The 16,247-nt window shown below is 38.5% G+C and overlaps 1 protein-coding gene across 3 annotated transcripts in view; it reads right to left on the bottom strand.

The window, feature by feature from the left end:
* Positions 1-15,877, bottom strand: part of heatr5a (HEAT repeat containing 5a) — a 35,634-nt gene extending 19,757 nt beyond the window's left edge. Inside the window, exons 1-14 of one of the 3 annotated variants that reach the window (XM_077239738.1) lie at positions 15,736-15,877; positions 13,589-13,788; positions 13,077-13,288; positions 12,851-12,959; positions 10,821-10,970; positions 10,251-10,422; positions 9,833-9,990; positions 9,295-9,544; positions 9,055-9,210; positions 6,313-6,563; positions 2,924-3,035; positions 2,644-2,796; positions 2,341-2,440; positions 2,085-2,194 (exon numbers count right to left, since the gene is read on the bottom strand). In XM_077239738.1, coding sequence (XP_077095853.1) covers positions 2,085-2,194; positions 2,341-2,440; positions 2,644-2,796; positions 2,924-3,035; positions 6,313-6,563; positions 9,055-9,210; positions 9,295-9,544; positions 9,833-9,990; positions 10,251-10,422; positions 10,821-10,970; positions 12,851-12,959; positions 13,077-13,288; positions 13,589-13,714 — 2,059 coding nt within the window. In that variant the 5' untranslated portion in view covers positions 13,715-13,788; positions 15,736-15,877. The remainder of the gene's footprint in view (positions 1-2,084; positions 2,195-2,340; positions 2,441-2,643; positions 2,797-2,923; positions 3,036-6,312; positions 6,564-9,054; positions 9,211-9,294; positions 9,545-9,832; positions 9,991-10,250; positions 10,423-10,820; positions 10,971-12,850; positions 12,960-13,076; positions 13,289-13,588; positions 13,789-15,735) is intronic. The other 2 variants (XM_077239740.1, XM_077239739.1) reach the window with 2 other exon arrangements.
* Between the last annotated feature and the right edge of the window lie 370 nt (positions 15,878-16,247).

The following is a 16,247-nucleotide window of genomic DNA, read 5'->3' as shown; positions in this document are numbered from 1 at the left end:
TTCTTAACAGGCTTTCATTCTGTTGGCAAGGCTTCAAAATTTACATTTTTACTATTTTTTATCAGATTGTGCCATTTTTTCAGGTTTGGCATATAAAGCAAATGATCACTTTATTGTTGTTTTCTGCTGTTTTCGGCTTATGCATATTATAGAGCCAATTAGATAAATTATGAAGCTATAATTGTGTGGGTGTGTTGGTATGGATGTCAGAGTGTGGTTTGTATGTGTGTACTGAAAGTTTTAGGTGTGTGTGTGGGTTTTCTTTCTTTCAGTTTGAAAGAAAGAAATTATATTGTACTGGAAATCACAAATCCCACCACATGTAAATGAGTCATACCCTTGGCAGAGTCACAGATCCTGCCATGTGAAAACTGAAAAGGTCAAAAAGTTACTGAGCTTTGAGGATTTTTTTCATTCAAACACATTTCTTATTACTTGCTTGCACCTTTTCATTTGTTATTGTTTTTTTACAAAGATAAAAGGTGAGCTTGACTTTGATGTAGAAGTTTAGAAGCTCCACAACACATTGTTTTTGTTTTCACAGAAAATGGTGATTGTTTTGTCTGGAAGATTTTCGTTGACACAAGTGCTCTCACAGCCAAACCTATAACATATCCAAGGTTGTAATATTTAAAGAAAAAAAAATCTGCTTAGCATTTAGTATATGGAATATTTTTATTATTATTATAATTTTTATAAAAAAAACAAGTGGCATTATGTAAAGAAACCAGCGTTTAAAGGGTTAAAATTCTGAAAATTAATGACTGTTTGGTAATTATGATTAGAACTGATGCTAGTAAAAAATCTAAGTCAGTGAAAGTGGAAAAAAATATTTATCTATAATATTTTTATGACACTTTTTTGACATGGACAATTTTGTCCTTTATGGGCCTGAGTGGTAGTTTTGTTTTTTATCTGATACTGCATAAAAAATATGATTGCATCAAAATTAATATTGTTGTTAATTATTGACATATCCAAGGCTGTAATATTTAAAGAAAAAAAATCCTGCTTAGAATTTAGTATATAGAAAATTATTATTATTATTCTAATTTTTATAAACATCAACAGTGGCATTATGTAAAGAAGCCGACGTTTAAAGGGTTAAAATTCTGAAAATTAATGACTGTTTGGTAATTATGATTAGAACTGATGCTAGTAAAAAATCTAAGCCAGTGAAAGTGTAAAAAAATATTAATCTATAATATTTTTATGACACTTTTTTGACATGGACATTTTTGTCCTTTATGGGCCTGAGTGGTAGTTTTGTTTTTTATCTGATACTGCATAAAAAATATGATTGCATCAAAATTAATATTGTTGTTAATTATTGACATATCCAAGGCTGTAATATTTAAAGAAAAAAAATCCTGCTTAGAATTTAGTATATAGAAAATTATTATTATTATTCTAATTTTTATAAACATCAACAGTGGCATTATGTAAAGAAACCGACGTTAAAAGGGTTAAAATTCTGAAAATTAATGACTGTTTGGTAATTATGATTAGAACTGATGCTAGTAAAAAATCTAAGTCAGTGAAAGTGTAAAAAAATATTAATCTATAATATTTTTATGACACTTTTTTGACATGGACATTTTTGTCCTTTATGGGCCTGAGTGGTAGCTTTTTTTTAAATCTGATACTGCATAAAAAATATTAATGCATCAAAATTAATGTTGTTTTTAATGATTGACATATCCAAGGCTGTAATAATCAAAGAAAAAAAATTCTGCTAAGCATTTAGTAAATTGAAAATAATTACTATTTTTCTTTTTTTCATAAAAAAACAACAGTGGCATTATGTAAACAAACCCACATTTTAAGGGTTAAAATTCTGAAAATTAATGAATGTTTGGTCATTATGATTAGAGCTGATGCTGGTTAAAAAATTGATGTCAGTGAAAGTGGAAAAAAATATAAATCTATAATATTTTTATGACAGTTTTTGGATACGGACATTTTTGTCCTCTATGTACCTATGAGTAACTTTTTTTAATTGATGCACAAACAATCAGAATCAAGTATTCCAGAATAAAAATATAATCTATAAAACATCAGCATATGATTAAGATTGTGCTTACCTTCATATGTTTTCGGTTGTAGCAATGTGAGGATCTCATACACTCTCAATCTAAAGACAGTGGCTGCATTTTTGATCTGGTTTCCATAGGATTTAACGATAGAAGGCAGCCTAAAAAGAGGTGATAGGGATTAAAATGTTATTAGATGTTATTTAACATCCTGTCCACATTAAATCTGCATTTAACAGTCTTCTTTAAAAAGTTATTTATAACTTCATGGTGCTGTTTTCATTTTAAGCAACCAAGATCCACTCACTGAGTGAGCAGGGTTACCGCACAGGACAAGAGAGGAAGCAAACGACTGATAACATCATCGGTGAGAAGGTCTTTGCAGTGCACCACCAGACTCTTCATTGCTACAGGAGAGATGACAAGCTATGAAGCTTTTCCTGACAAATTTTTATTTCTATCTGCAGTCAATGGCAAAGTTGTTTTTTACTGTGATGTTAAGGGAACAGATCAGCAGATGGGTTGTTTCATGAGAAAAAGAGCTTATTTTCAGTGAGAGAAAAGGAGAGACATAAGTGAATAGCCTGTGAGATTCATAAAAGACCCTCACCGCACAGTACTCCTGCACGTCCCTCCAAGGTCACCTGCCAGGTGAAGGAGTCTCCACGCCGCAGCTCCCTCTCCAAGTCCTTCACAGACAGCGGGAAGGCACATTTCCATAGCAACAGCAATCGAGGCAAGTGATGCTCCATCACAGTGGGACCTTGAAGGAAAATATCAGAAATAACAAAAAGGATGTTAAAAACTCAACCATATCAGCTGTTACGATATAAGCACATCTTGTCAATGTGGGCATATTGAAGATCATAAAGCAGTATATTGATTCATACCCAGTGTCGAGAGGGCACTGAGCAGCAGCCAGCCTCCTTGAGTGCGTTGGATGGAGATTCTGCTGTTCTGAGCTGCAGAGCGCAGCAGATCTTCTGCCAAGTTCATCACTACCTGCAACCGGTCCATCAGAATCAGTATATCTTGATCATAAATGAACAATAATATCCATATATTATACCAATAACATGTACAGTGAATTACGAAAATAAACGTACAGTTAATTAGTGGGGGGAAAAAGACTTGAAAAAAAATCTTCACAAGCGTAATTTTTCTTTCTTTTTTTTTCTTTTTTTTTTTATTTCAAGTAAGAGAATAAAGCTCTTTTTTGCTTAACCCTCTTGTGCTCCTCATTTGGGAGTCACACTTGTTATCTCTGCGGTCAGAAGTGACTGGACACCTGAAAATGAAACTTGCTCCACCCCAGTAAAACTAATGTAATGTATTTTTTATAAAAAAAAATTTATTTTTTACCATTGTAATTTGATGGTACTTATTAATATTTATGCAAAAACTATGGTAAATTTTTGCCATTGAAAATAATATATATTTTTTTCAAATGTTTTCAAATATTTTCTCAATTAATGCAATATTTCAGATTAATATAGAGATAAGGCCAATTAAATCAAAATTCTTAAGTCAGATAAGCACCATCTGTTGAGAGAAAATAAAATAAAACATGTAAATTCATGGTGTTACCACTAGATGCCTGTATAACTCTCTATAGAGAGGCTTATGAAGTCTCTAGTTGTTTTTGGAAAAAATTACTTTTAAGATGTGGATTTGAATGTATTTTTTTTTAGAAATTCTCAAATAATACTTTTTGTCAAGGTTTATATATAAAAAACAACAACATTTTGATGTGAAGTGTACACGTTTTTGCATTATTATTACTACAGTAAAACCTGAATAAAGAGAAAGCATTTTGTTACACGTAACAAAATGGGTCTGTTTTGATACGTGTCTGTTTTGACAGTGAGTCTGTTTTGCACTATTGATGTTTTAAAGTTTCAGTCCATATAAGCAGTATAGGCAGACTATTTCGCCATAGAATCCATTTAATCTCCTTCAGCGAACACCTACTTCGCTGATCTCCGAGCCTTCGCCGTCGACGAGGCCCAGCAGCGGAACGAGCGACCTGTCCACCAATTTGCTGTTTTAGCTTCTAGAGTGTCGCGACGCACCTTTAACTCGGCGCCGCCTTCCCCTGAATCGTCGTTAACCTGCGGCTTTCTGTCGCGACACTCTAGAAGCTAAAAGAGCAAATGGGTTCATTTAGCCCTAAAAAACTTCCTTCCTAGATCTGGCGGGACACCACGTCCTGGTTAGCACACACAACATGTCAGTGGTGTCCTACATAAAACGCTCATGTCCCCCCAGGGAAATGGTCTCTCCATCCTCAGACGATTCATATGATTTGGAGCACCTTCGGCAAGGCAGAGGTCAACTTCTTCGCCTCAGAAGACAATGTTCACTGCCCAATATTCTTTTCGAAGAAAACGGACGCGCTGGCCCACAACTGGCCCACCCGCCCCCTTTATGCGGTCTCGATGCTCCCACAGGTCATCAAGCAGATCAGGGAGAGCAAGTGCTCAGTCCTCCTCATAGCCCCCCTCTGGAAATCCAAAACTTGGTTCCCAGACCTGGCGAAGCTGCAGCTCCCTCGCCCATACTGCTGAGGAAGGACCTCCTCACGAAGACGAAAGGGTCAATCTGGCACCCTCGCCCAGATCTGTGGGCCTTACATGTATGGCCCCTCAATGGGTACCCAGGGACCTCAGAGAAGGAGTCCAAAATACCATGATTGAAGCCGTCTACCAGACGCCTCTATGCCCTCAAGTGGTCAGCGTTCGCAAGCTGGTGTGCAGCACAAAATGTAGACCCACACATATGTGAAGTACCTCTAGTACTTTCCTTTCTTCAGGAGCTGCTGGACGTGGACAGGACCCCCTCCACGCTCAAAGTATATGTGGCGGCCATAGCGGCTTTTCACGCCTCTGTGGCCGGCCATTCAATGGGGAAAAGTGACATGGTCGTTCGTTTCCTCAAGGGGGCCAGGAGGCTCAACCCACCTCGGCCCCCCTCTGTCCCCTCCTGGGACCCATCTACTGTCCTCAGGACCCTCAGGGGACCCCTGTTTGAGCCACTCCAGACGGCTGATCTTAAACAGCTTTCAATAAAAAACGCACTCATGCTAGCGCTGGCTTCGGTCAAAAGAGTAAGCAACCTGCAAGCGCTTTCCATAAGCGATGCGTGCCTTGAGTTTGGGCCTAGCGACTCCAGAGTCGTGCTCAGACCGAGGCACGGTTCCTAAGGGGCTCTCAACACCGTTCAGAGCCCAGGTGATATCGCTATCAGCTCTTCCCCTATTGGAAGCTGATAATAATTTAAATGTGGTCTGCCCTGTCAGGGCTCTCAGAATCTATCTGGAGCGCTCTGCCACGTTCAAACAGTCGGAACAGCTCTTTGTGTTTTTCGGAGACCGCACCAATGGTCTGTCGGTCACAAAACAGACTTTCTAGATGGATTGTAGACACTATCTCTCTAGCCTACACCTGCAATGCCCCATAGGTGTTAGAGCTCATTCCACAAGATACATGGCCTCCTCATGGGCTTGGTCCAGTGGTGTACCAATCGAAGACATCTGTGCGGCGGCAGGCTGGTCCTCACCGTCCACATTTGTGAGATTTTATAATCTAGAGGTCCCTGCTCTGCAGGCACGGGTACTTTCTATCTAAAGGCCTCTGCCCAGAGGGTCACGATCCACTGCAACATTACACCTTAATAAAGGGCCCGACCTTTGTCTGGTCCTAATGTGAATTGTGACTTTCAAACTTTACTGTTGACCTCGCTTCACTGTTGAATGGCTTCAATATTCTCGAGAAAAGGAGTTTTCCCACTGCGTATAGAAATACCAGCGATTTCAAACCGTGTTTTTGAGACAGTCTTGAGATCACTGCAGTTTTAAAGAGAAAATACTCAGCAATGGTGTTGACTGTTGAATTTGGACATGGTTTGTCTTAAAGCATGTTTAAAACACCACATAGACATATAAACAACATTAAAAACTTGATTTTCACCACTAGGGGAAATTTAAATTCTCAATGTTCAGACAGCAACTTCATGAGCTCAGCTTCATTTAAGTGAGCAGTGATGCAGTGTGAAAACTACCAAAGGGAGTCTACTCTAGACAGTGATCCGGCGCCTGACTGAAAACTGCTTGTGCGCCGAAATGCCTTCTAGCACGCAACAGTAGAGACTCAGTGACTTACAGTAATCTGAAACGCTGTCAGTATGAACAACCCTTAAGCAAATCTTGTGACATAGTACAAACAGAACCAAAAACATTTAAAACTCTCAGTGTGCTTTAAAAAGGAGGCATAGGACATACCTTGCCCTTAGAGTGTGATATTCCTAGCGGACAAAGCTGTACCGCTCCCAGCAGAGCTGCGATAGCAGCACTGTACCCTGCCACGGCCTCAGGGCATGACTTCAGGGCATTCAGCCTCTCTGTGCAACGGTCTAGCAACACTGCCACCTGAACAGGTATCCCTACGGCAACACACCGCAGGCACCAGGCGGCGGCCAGACGAACAGATGCGCTGGGGTGAAGAAGAACAGAGATCACGGTGTCCAACATTCCTGTCACAAAAAACAACAAAAAAGAAACTATTGAACTCACAGTTTTACTAAAGTTCAAGCCATCACAGATGCCACTCTGAGCTTTTTCTGGAATTCTTATAAAAAGCTAGTGTCTCTGAAGCAGGATGAATGTGTTAAAATCTGCTGCAGGCACTTTTTCGGCTCACTCGTTCGTCCTGGCCATACTATACTAGCCATTTACATCCAATACTTTAAACTCATAGGCTTGAACAGAATAAAAAAATAGCAATATAATAAAACATGCTCACCAAGGCTGAACTTATTTCAAATTATTTATATCAAACATACAGTAAAAACGCTAATAACAATATCAGCATTAAAGCTGCAGTAGGGAGTTTTGAGAAAATGTTGACTTAGCCTGAAAATTTGAACAAGCACAACTTACAGGTCCAACCCCTTTGCTCTCTGCTACGCTACAGCCCTCCCTCCACAGCTCCTCCCCCACAGCGGAGCCTGTCGTGAACGCGCAGGCTAGTAAGCACTAAGCAGGACCACCGATGACGGCGGATTATAAACAGTTATGGAACATTCACTAATAGGGACGAAACATCAACAATATGCTTTACATTGACTATGGCCTGCCCATACTTTGACTACAAACTTGGTCCTCAAATCATTATGTATTTTGCAATACATGTAACTTTATAAGGTTGCACTCTTTCTATAAGTTATAGCTACTAAGATAACGTTAAAGGATTAGTTCACTTTAAAAAAAAAACTTTTGCTGATAATTTACTCACCCCCATGTCATCCAAGATGTCCATGTCTTTCTTTCTTCAGTCGAAAAGAAATTACGTTTTTTGATGAAAACATTCCAGTCTTTTTTTCCATATAATGGACTTCAATAGGACACAAACGTTTCGAGGACCAAATGACAGTTTCAGCGCAGCTTCAAAGGGTTTTAAACGATACCAGACGATGAATAAGGGTCTTATCTAGTGTCTTATCAGGTGATCAGCGCGTACACGAGCGTGATTGACACTGCTAAGACATTCCTCCTGGCTCTGATTGGTTGTTTCTGACCGGGAGCGGTGTATTTCTGCAAATGGCAGTAGGACCACAGGGAGGAGCCAGAGGAGCTTGATTTTTTTCACAGATTATCCGTCTCATATTCTACTTTCAGGACATAATGAGAGTTTTAACAAATATTTGTTTACAAAAGCTACCTACTGGAGCTTTAAAATGTAATTTATTTCTGTAATCGCAAAGCTCAGCAGCCAGTCTTCAGTGTCGCATGATTCTTCAGAAATCATTCTAAAATGCTGATTTGGAGCTCAAGTAATATTTCTTATTATTTTCAATGTTGAAAACAGCAGTTGTTAATATTTTTGTGGAAACATTGTTTTTAAGGATGCTTTGATGGATAGAAGGTTAAAAAGAACAGCATTTATTTTGAAATAGATTTTTTTAACATAATAAAATGTCTTTACTGTTTGAGCAATTTAAAGGGTTAGTTCACCCAAAAATGAAAATTATGTCATTAATGACTCACCCTCATGTTGCTCCAAGCCTGTAAGACCTCCTTCATCTTCGGAACACAGTTTAAGATATTTTAGATTCAGTCCGAGAGCTTTTTGTCCCTCCATTGAAAATCTATGTATGGTATACTGTCCTTGTCCAGAAAGGCAATAAAGACATCATCAAAGTAGTCCATGTGACCTCAGTGAATTTTTTGAAGCATCGAAAATACATTTTTGTTCCAAAAATAACAAAAACGACGACTTTATTCAGCATTGTATTCTCTTCCGGTTCTGTTGTCAATCCGCTTTCATGAGTCCGCTGACGTAAGACGAGCTTACGTGTTATGTGGTGCGCCCGAGCTTCGTTTACAGTCTGAGGGAGACGCACGCTGTAAACAAAACAATCTTTGCAAACATGTCTAAGGATTTCGACACAGGGAAGACTTGCTTTTTTTTTTTACCAGACATAATTATTTGAACCCGAATACACGGACGCACCAGATAACACGTCAGCAGCGTCTTACGTCAGCAGCGTCACTGGCCTCGTGAACGCGGATTGACAACAGAACCGGAAGAGAATACAATGCTGAATAAAGTAATCGTTTTATTGCCTTTCTGGACAAGGACAGTATACCATACATAGATTTTCAATGGAGGGACAAAAAGCTCTCGGACTGAATCTAAAATATCTTAAACTGTGTTCCGAAGATGAACGGAGGTCTTACGGGCTTGGAGCGACATGAGGGTGAGTCATTAATGACAATTTTCATTTTCATCAGAACTAACCCTTTAATGCAATTCAATGCATGCCTTGCTGAATATAATTAATAATATCTTTAAAAAAATACTCTTACTCACCCAAAATTTTTAAACAGTAATGTAAATAAACAAACTCAAGAATTTTTTTTTTTTATAACATTTTAAATATTTGGAGCATTTTTATCACTTTCTCCCATAGAAAGGTTTTGATGGGATGCCCAGAGTTTGTTGGTCAATTATGCATGACAAACCTATGCTGGTGTCCTGCAGCAGTGGGGCGGCAGTAGAGCTCAGGTCCTTTAGCAGACTGCCCAGCTCCAGGAGGGTGCATACCAGGATATGCTGACTAGCTGCAACATCCGCAGGGCTCACACGTGTCTCCATGTTCCCCTCATGAAGAGCTGCGTCTCATAGTAGCACAGGGTACATTTAAGACATTACAACTCAATACCCATTCCAATGTGACCTAAATATTTGGCCTAGTCTCTTACCCATAACCCTCTTCTGTTTGCTGATAATTTGACAGATCTCCTTGGCAGCTGCAATTTGGGCCTTCTCCCCCAGCAAAGTGCCAAGAGTGGCCCGCAGTATGAAGGAGACACAGCAGCAGCAGGAGACAGCGTCTGTTGGGTATTGTGTCGCCCTTGTGTGAGATACCCACTCCATGAGAAGAGAAAGAAGACAGGAGAAGTTTGCCTCCAGCCACGCACCACCCAGTATGGACACAAATACCACGCATGTCTGTTTAAGAGAAAGAACAGGAAGTATTCATGTAAAAAATTATAATAATAATTAAAGCAAAATAATCAATAATAAAAAAACAAACAAAAAACTGTATTTTATTATTTCTTCTATGTAGATTAGCGTTTTGTGAATTGACACATAGATAAAGTGAAAACATTTCTGTTTTTCTGATGTTATATAACCTTAATTTGTTCTTTTTGTACCCTAGACATAAAGCCAGTCATGCTGTGACTCAAAACACAAACATTCTGATCACAAGGGATGGGCTGTCAGAGTGTGAGCGACCTGTGTGATGCCCACGCGCACGTCTCTGCTGACTGAGCTGGTTCCTTTCAACATGTCTCCACTGGCCCGCAAGAAGCCGGCTCCACCCCGCAGGAAACCAGAACTCAGCAGCTCCATCACCTCCTGCAGGGAGTTGCGCTTGGAGCCTGGCCTCGGAGCTGAGAGCAGAGCCATGGGAACAGAGAAGGAAGAATGAACCAAAGAGAAGCGTGAGAGAGAGTGTTAAGGGATAAATGATAGAACAGATGGAATGGAGTGGGAGAGGAAAGATGAGTGTTACATTTAGAGAAAAGTTAAGCAGTATGTGGGAGACAGAGGAAAGGAGGGAAGGTCAGGGTTTTCACAAACTCCATGGGCAAATGCTCAGTTCAGTGTCCTCTGAGGATGTCACTGACTTTACTGAATAAAATCCACCCACCTATGACCTGTCTGGGCTCCAGTGCCGACGCTAATAAAGTGCCAAGCAGTTTTGAGATACTGACTCGGACATCATAGTTTGAGCCCTCGAAGGCTCGGTAACAAAGAGTGGCCACATTCTCCAGCTCTGAGGACCACAGGAAGACAGCCTCTCGCTGGAGCTCCAGAAGACACTACAAAAATAAATAAATTATTCACATCACAATTTGACAGCAATTCTGAGCAGACTGTGACAAAAACTGAGACCAAAACATAAACTGCCATGTTATTAAAACATGAAAGTTATTATTATAGAAATTAACTTTACTGGACAATTTTAGTGCAGAGAAATTGATTTCCGAGTTTTCTTTTGATGCATGATGCATTTTTTTCAAATATTTGATAGATACGGTGTGGTAAAAATAATATTATAAACTGAATTATGTTTGGTACAAACATCTTCTCAAAAAGAACAAAATGTACATTTTTCTTCAGTCAGCTATGACCTTGACTCTTTTTCTGTCAATAAGTAATGTGTGTTTGTCAAACAGACATGATTAGTAACTGAGGCATGTGGTTGAGTGTTCAGTACCTTTGCGGCCGCACAGCGCACAGCCATGGAGCGATCAGTGAGACATGTGCGGGCAGCTTTATAGATGTCTCTGTGACAAGATACGGCACTCACACCTAAACCCCTCAGGATCCTCTCAATACACAACATGATCTCACAGCGGCCCTGAGACTGGACACATTAACACACAAACACTCAACATTACACAAACACAATCATAAATAATATCTCCATTATATTTTCTATATATAACACCCACTGAACCATCACAGAAATTAAACTAGGTTTCTAGGTGGTTTCTTACAGGCCCAAGTCAAAAGCGCCCACATCTAGGTTTTCTGTGATATTCTGGTTCCCAAATATGACTCGCGTCTTTGCTTCAATGTAAGTCTATGAGATTTTTGGGCCGATTTATAATCTGGCAGGAAGTCTGTTGCTTAGAAATAAGCAAAAGAAATTCAAGATAACAGTGCACACTGAAGTTTAATACTTAAGATAAGGGGTTTATTCAAATTTGAACCTTCAGTATGAGCAATAGTAATGGTTGCCTTAAAAAACACAATTAAACATACACTACCGTTCAAACGTTTGGGGTCAGTGAGATATTTTAACAGAAATTAATACTTTTATTCAGCTTGCCTTGGATGCATTAAATTGATCAGTAAAGATTTTTATATTGTTATAAATAATTGTCTTTTAAATAAATACTGTTCTTTTAAACTTTCTATTCATCAAAGAATCCTGAAAAAAGTATCACAGTTGAGCAGCAAATAAGTATATTAGAATGATTACTTCAGGATCATGTGACAGTGTTCGCGTACCTACCCCAAGTGATAAGATAAAATAAAATTCTGCATCAAAATTTATAGACAAGACAAGTAGTTGGTTTAGGCATGGTTCGTAAGGAATTACAAACCTGCGCACATATATTCCAACGCACATAACTAATAGAATCAATTCTTAATGCGCATGTGAACGCCATCAGCGTCTATCACAGGTTCACGTTTAAAGTCTGTTTAGAGAGAACGGTGTCGTCTTAGCGGCCCCTAATTTAATAACTAACTATCATTTAGACGGAAGTGAATCAATCAAAACTAACTTTAGCTGGAAATTTTTTTTTTCAAGAACCACTATAAAACTAAACCAATCTCTGTTACCTTAAATTATATGTTTATCTCTGTAAAGCTGCTTTGAAACAATCTACATTGTTAAAAGCGCTATATAAATGAGGATGACTTGACTTGACTTGAAGACTGGAGTAATGATGCTGAAAATTCAGCTTTGCAATCACATGAATAAATAAAATTTTAATATAGATTAAACTAGAAACTGTTATTTTAAATTGTAATATTATTTTATGATATTACAGTTATTACTGTATTTTTTTATCAGAAAATGCAGCCTTGGTGAGATTTCTTTCAAAAGCATTAAAGTCGACATAAAATGGAAGTTGTGATCGTCTTTTTAAAGTCATTACATAAAGACGATCTTTAGCTAAAAATAAAAAAAAGCATTTTAGTTAGTTGCCAAAGCAACAGTATCTAAATATTATTATTTATTTATTTTAATCTTTTTTTTCTTATGCATTTCTTATTTAATTAATTATTACCTATTTTACCTATTTTCCTATTTCACAGACAAGAATCGATTTTGTTCATCAGGAATTGTTTTGATGGTTGTGGTTTGCTATTGCTGTGATCTAATGTGATCTCACAGGTTGATCTGCGCTCTCGGGTCAGATAAATCAGTTATAATAAACAATGCAATATTCCATGAAAAATAAGAATCGCCCATTTTTATTTTATGGTGACTAAATTCTTACCAACCCCAAACTTTTGAATGGTAGTGTAGTTCATCTCACTGACAAGTAAGCATTTTGTTATGATCAAAATAAAAAGATTGTGTCTGTGATGATTCAAAACACCCAAAATAACCAGTTTTGTCTTCAAACTATTGGTCACAGGAAAGCTTTATCTTTTGCAGTCAAGCGCAGTCACATCTGTATGTTTGACTGAACAGTAAATCACATACTGTTGTGCAGCCACACGTACCTCTGCGCTCTTCATTGCTTTCAGAAGGTTTGCCACGGTCTCTTTAAACGAGTTGATGAGTAGTCGGCCCAGCTGCTCATACAGCGCACCCAAACAGGCCACAGCTGCCCTATAGGGGAGAAATAACTAAGCGCACTGGCAGGGAATCAAGCGGAAGCCCATCTGCAGTGCAGGCGGTTGGGTGTGCGTGATGCGTGCATGTAGGGTCCAGATTTATTACACTCACAGTCGTGTAGGCAGGAAGCTGGGCGAGTCATCCTTGCTGCGGATGATGTCATTGCAGCGGTCCACAGTGAGGCTGGACATGAGGGAGTCGCCCACTCGGTACACCAGCGCCAGACACTGTCCCAGCAGCAAGCGTGTTGGAGGACCTGGGGAACTCGTCAGTACCGTCGTCAGCTGCTCCACCAGGCGCTTCTGGGTCTGTTTTACATCGGCCTGCCACACAAATAGACACCAACATATTGTTTAGTTGAGCGCAGCTCTTTAATTGTATTTCCTTGGCACTTCACCAGTAAGAAACAGACAGACACATCACTAGTCCATTCCAGGCTGAAAGACAGCCAGTGGAAAGGCAGACAGATAATCAGAGAGTCTGTTCAGAGCGGCTTGCTTGTGTTTCTGTTTGAGAGAGAGAGAGAAAGAGAGAGAGAGAGAGAGAGAGAGATAGAGAGAGAGAGAGAGAGGGGAAGTGTTTCTTCTCAAACAGAGAGCTTATTGTCAGCGCCCTCAACTCACCCGGTCTGTAGCAGGGAGTAGTTTCTTGAGGAAACGCAGCCACTCAAAGACAAACTCGGCCTTCTGGGGCTCCCGTAGCTGACTGCAGGCTTCCTCATTCAGAAGTAAATTATGAGCCTGCTCCATCTTTCCGTCTCTCAGACTTTTCACCTGAGACCCCGAATGCAGTGCCCCTCACCTTCGGGACACCTCCATCCACCCTGAAATAAACCAGACGTTTACACAAGGGGTTTTCAAACTGGGGGGAGTTGTAAGGGGTACGTGGAAAAATTGTGTAAAAATGTAATAAATAAATAAAGTACGATCAAAACATATAGGCCTGCTTTCACAGGCAGGGCTTAGATTAAGCCAGGATTAGGCCTTTGTTTAAATAGGACATCTATGTAGCTTTTGTAAACATGCCTTACAAAAAAACATCCCTGATGTGCATCTTGAGACAAAACACTGATATATTCTGAGGTATGCCTGTGCAAGTTTCCTTTGCTTAAAACAGCTCAAACATGCAATTTAGTCCAGGAATAGGTTTAAGCCAATGTCCGTGAAACCAGGGGATAATAATTAATTAAATGAGAAATAAATGAGAAAAAAATTATCAAAATAAATAATATTTAAATAATATTAAAATATTTTATTTTTACTTCATTTTTTTTATTTTTTTATATTATGTCGAGTTTAAAAAAAAGTTATGGTTTTAATGGTAACACTTTCAATAAAGGTCTCATTTGTTAACATTAGTTAATTTATTAACTATCATGACATGAACTAACAATGAGCAATACATTTGTTATAGTATTTATTAATCTTTGTTCATATCAGTTAATAAAAATCCAGCTGTTCATTGTCCACAATGAACTGAAGCCTATTAGTAAATGTTGAAGTGAAGATTAACTCAGGTCAATAAATGATGTAAAAGTATTGTTCATTCTTAGTAATGTGCTTAACCTTATTTTAAAGTGTTACCGTTTTAGTTAAATATAATAATCCAGTACAGAACTATGGTGAGTAGAAACTAAATACTTTTCAAATATTTTTTTTACACAGTTAACATATTAATTACAGTATAGATTAGGTTTTTATAAATAACAATAATATTTGGCTGACTTTTACATTTTAATGGAGGTCCCTCGCATGGGGATGGTCATATTTGGGGGTTCGTGCCATTTAAAAGTTTGAAAACAGGTTAGTTACAACAGATTCAGCAAAGGTGTTGTAATTAGAAACTGATGCAATTAATATGACTCTGCATGTCTGTTTTACTGATAAAGACTTTGCTACATGTCCTGTTTCATAACTTCTACATTTCATTTCAATGCAGAAAAGCCTGCAAACATTGCAGTTTATAAAATGGTTTATTATACTTGGCACGTCCCGGTACCTTGTAAACTTATATGTCAGCTATGAATTATGCATTATGTCCACTGCGTCTGCGCACTCTGGAGGCAACTAAAATGTCTAACAAAGAAAACCTTGAATCAATTGTAACTTTTAAACCAGATTACGAAGGGTGACATGCAGACACCAAAGAGCCTGTCAGGGGAACAAAAAGGACGGGTTTGTGAAATTATTTCAGGTTTGCTGGGTTCGTATATGGGACACCCCATTCTTTTCTTACATGTTTAAGCTGCAAGGCACTGGCATTTAACTTATGTGAATTTGGTTCGTTCAGGTTGCAATGTGCATACCATTAGAAAGATTATGATTATGAAAGTGTTTAATGATATATGCTACTGTATTAACCTGTAGCTTTTTGGTATCGTAAAAATCCAACTATCGGTTTAAGCGATGGATAAATAAATACATAAAAAAACATACATTTTCAAAAATAAGTCTTTATGGTGTGTTTGTGTGTGATGCAGAACAGATCCTGACTCCAGGCTAAATAAACAGGACCTCTGGCAAACCCAATTTGCTGCCAACTTCACTCAAAGATAGTTAATCTCTAACATTTATTTTTAGCTAAACATAAAACACAAACTAAAACGGACATTTGGTTGTCAGTGATTTTAGCTATTGTTTAGGTATTTTTAGCCTAACGCTAGCTTATATCCAATGCTAACCAATTCTCTGACATGCTAGCGGGATAAATCTTCAAAAACAGCGATTTACTGTCTTTAAAATGAAAATATCACAAGGAAAGTGTGAATTACCTGCTAAACCAATCAAGTGTATTGTCAGGGGGACGATAGTGACAGAGGTATATCCCTGTTGAAGTCGACTGTTTGTGTGCAATTCCTCAAAGACATCTGCTTGCATGAAAGTGCGAGTCAAACTGTGAAGCGCAGCCACGTTAAAGAGAAAATGAACGTGACCGCTAGAGGGACAAACACTTCTGCCGTTATTCAAACCAGCTGTCCAAAAACTTCATCGCGGTCATCCTAGACTAGACTACATTTTTGGCTTTGATAGCTGCCTACCTAGAATATACTTATGTGCACTATTATACCTGCCTACCTATAGTTTGTATGCATTATACATTTTGGCCATATAGCCGCCTACCAACACAGTATTATGGACATTGCAGTATAGCTTAGCTACCTATATAAACAGGAATTTGCGATATTCACTTTATATGCAAGATTAGCCGATAACAAGAGGTTATTTACATGAAGACCTTAAGCTAAACCAAAAGACCAATAAACGGATTTTCCCAAAAAAATAT

This window comes from Siphateles boraxobius, unplaced genomic scaffold, assembly GCF_051911475.1.
Source record: "Siphateles boraxobius isolate OS27281-9 unplaced genomic scaffold, OSU_SipBor_1 22, whole genome shotgun sequence".
Taxonomy (NCBI): Eukaryota; Metazoa; Chordata; class Actinopteri; order Cypriniformes; family Leuciscidae; genus Siphateles; species Siphateles boraxobius.
The sequence above is the reverse complement of the archived record's forward strand: the minus strand, read 5'-3'. Positions and strand labels throughout refer to the sequence as shown.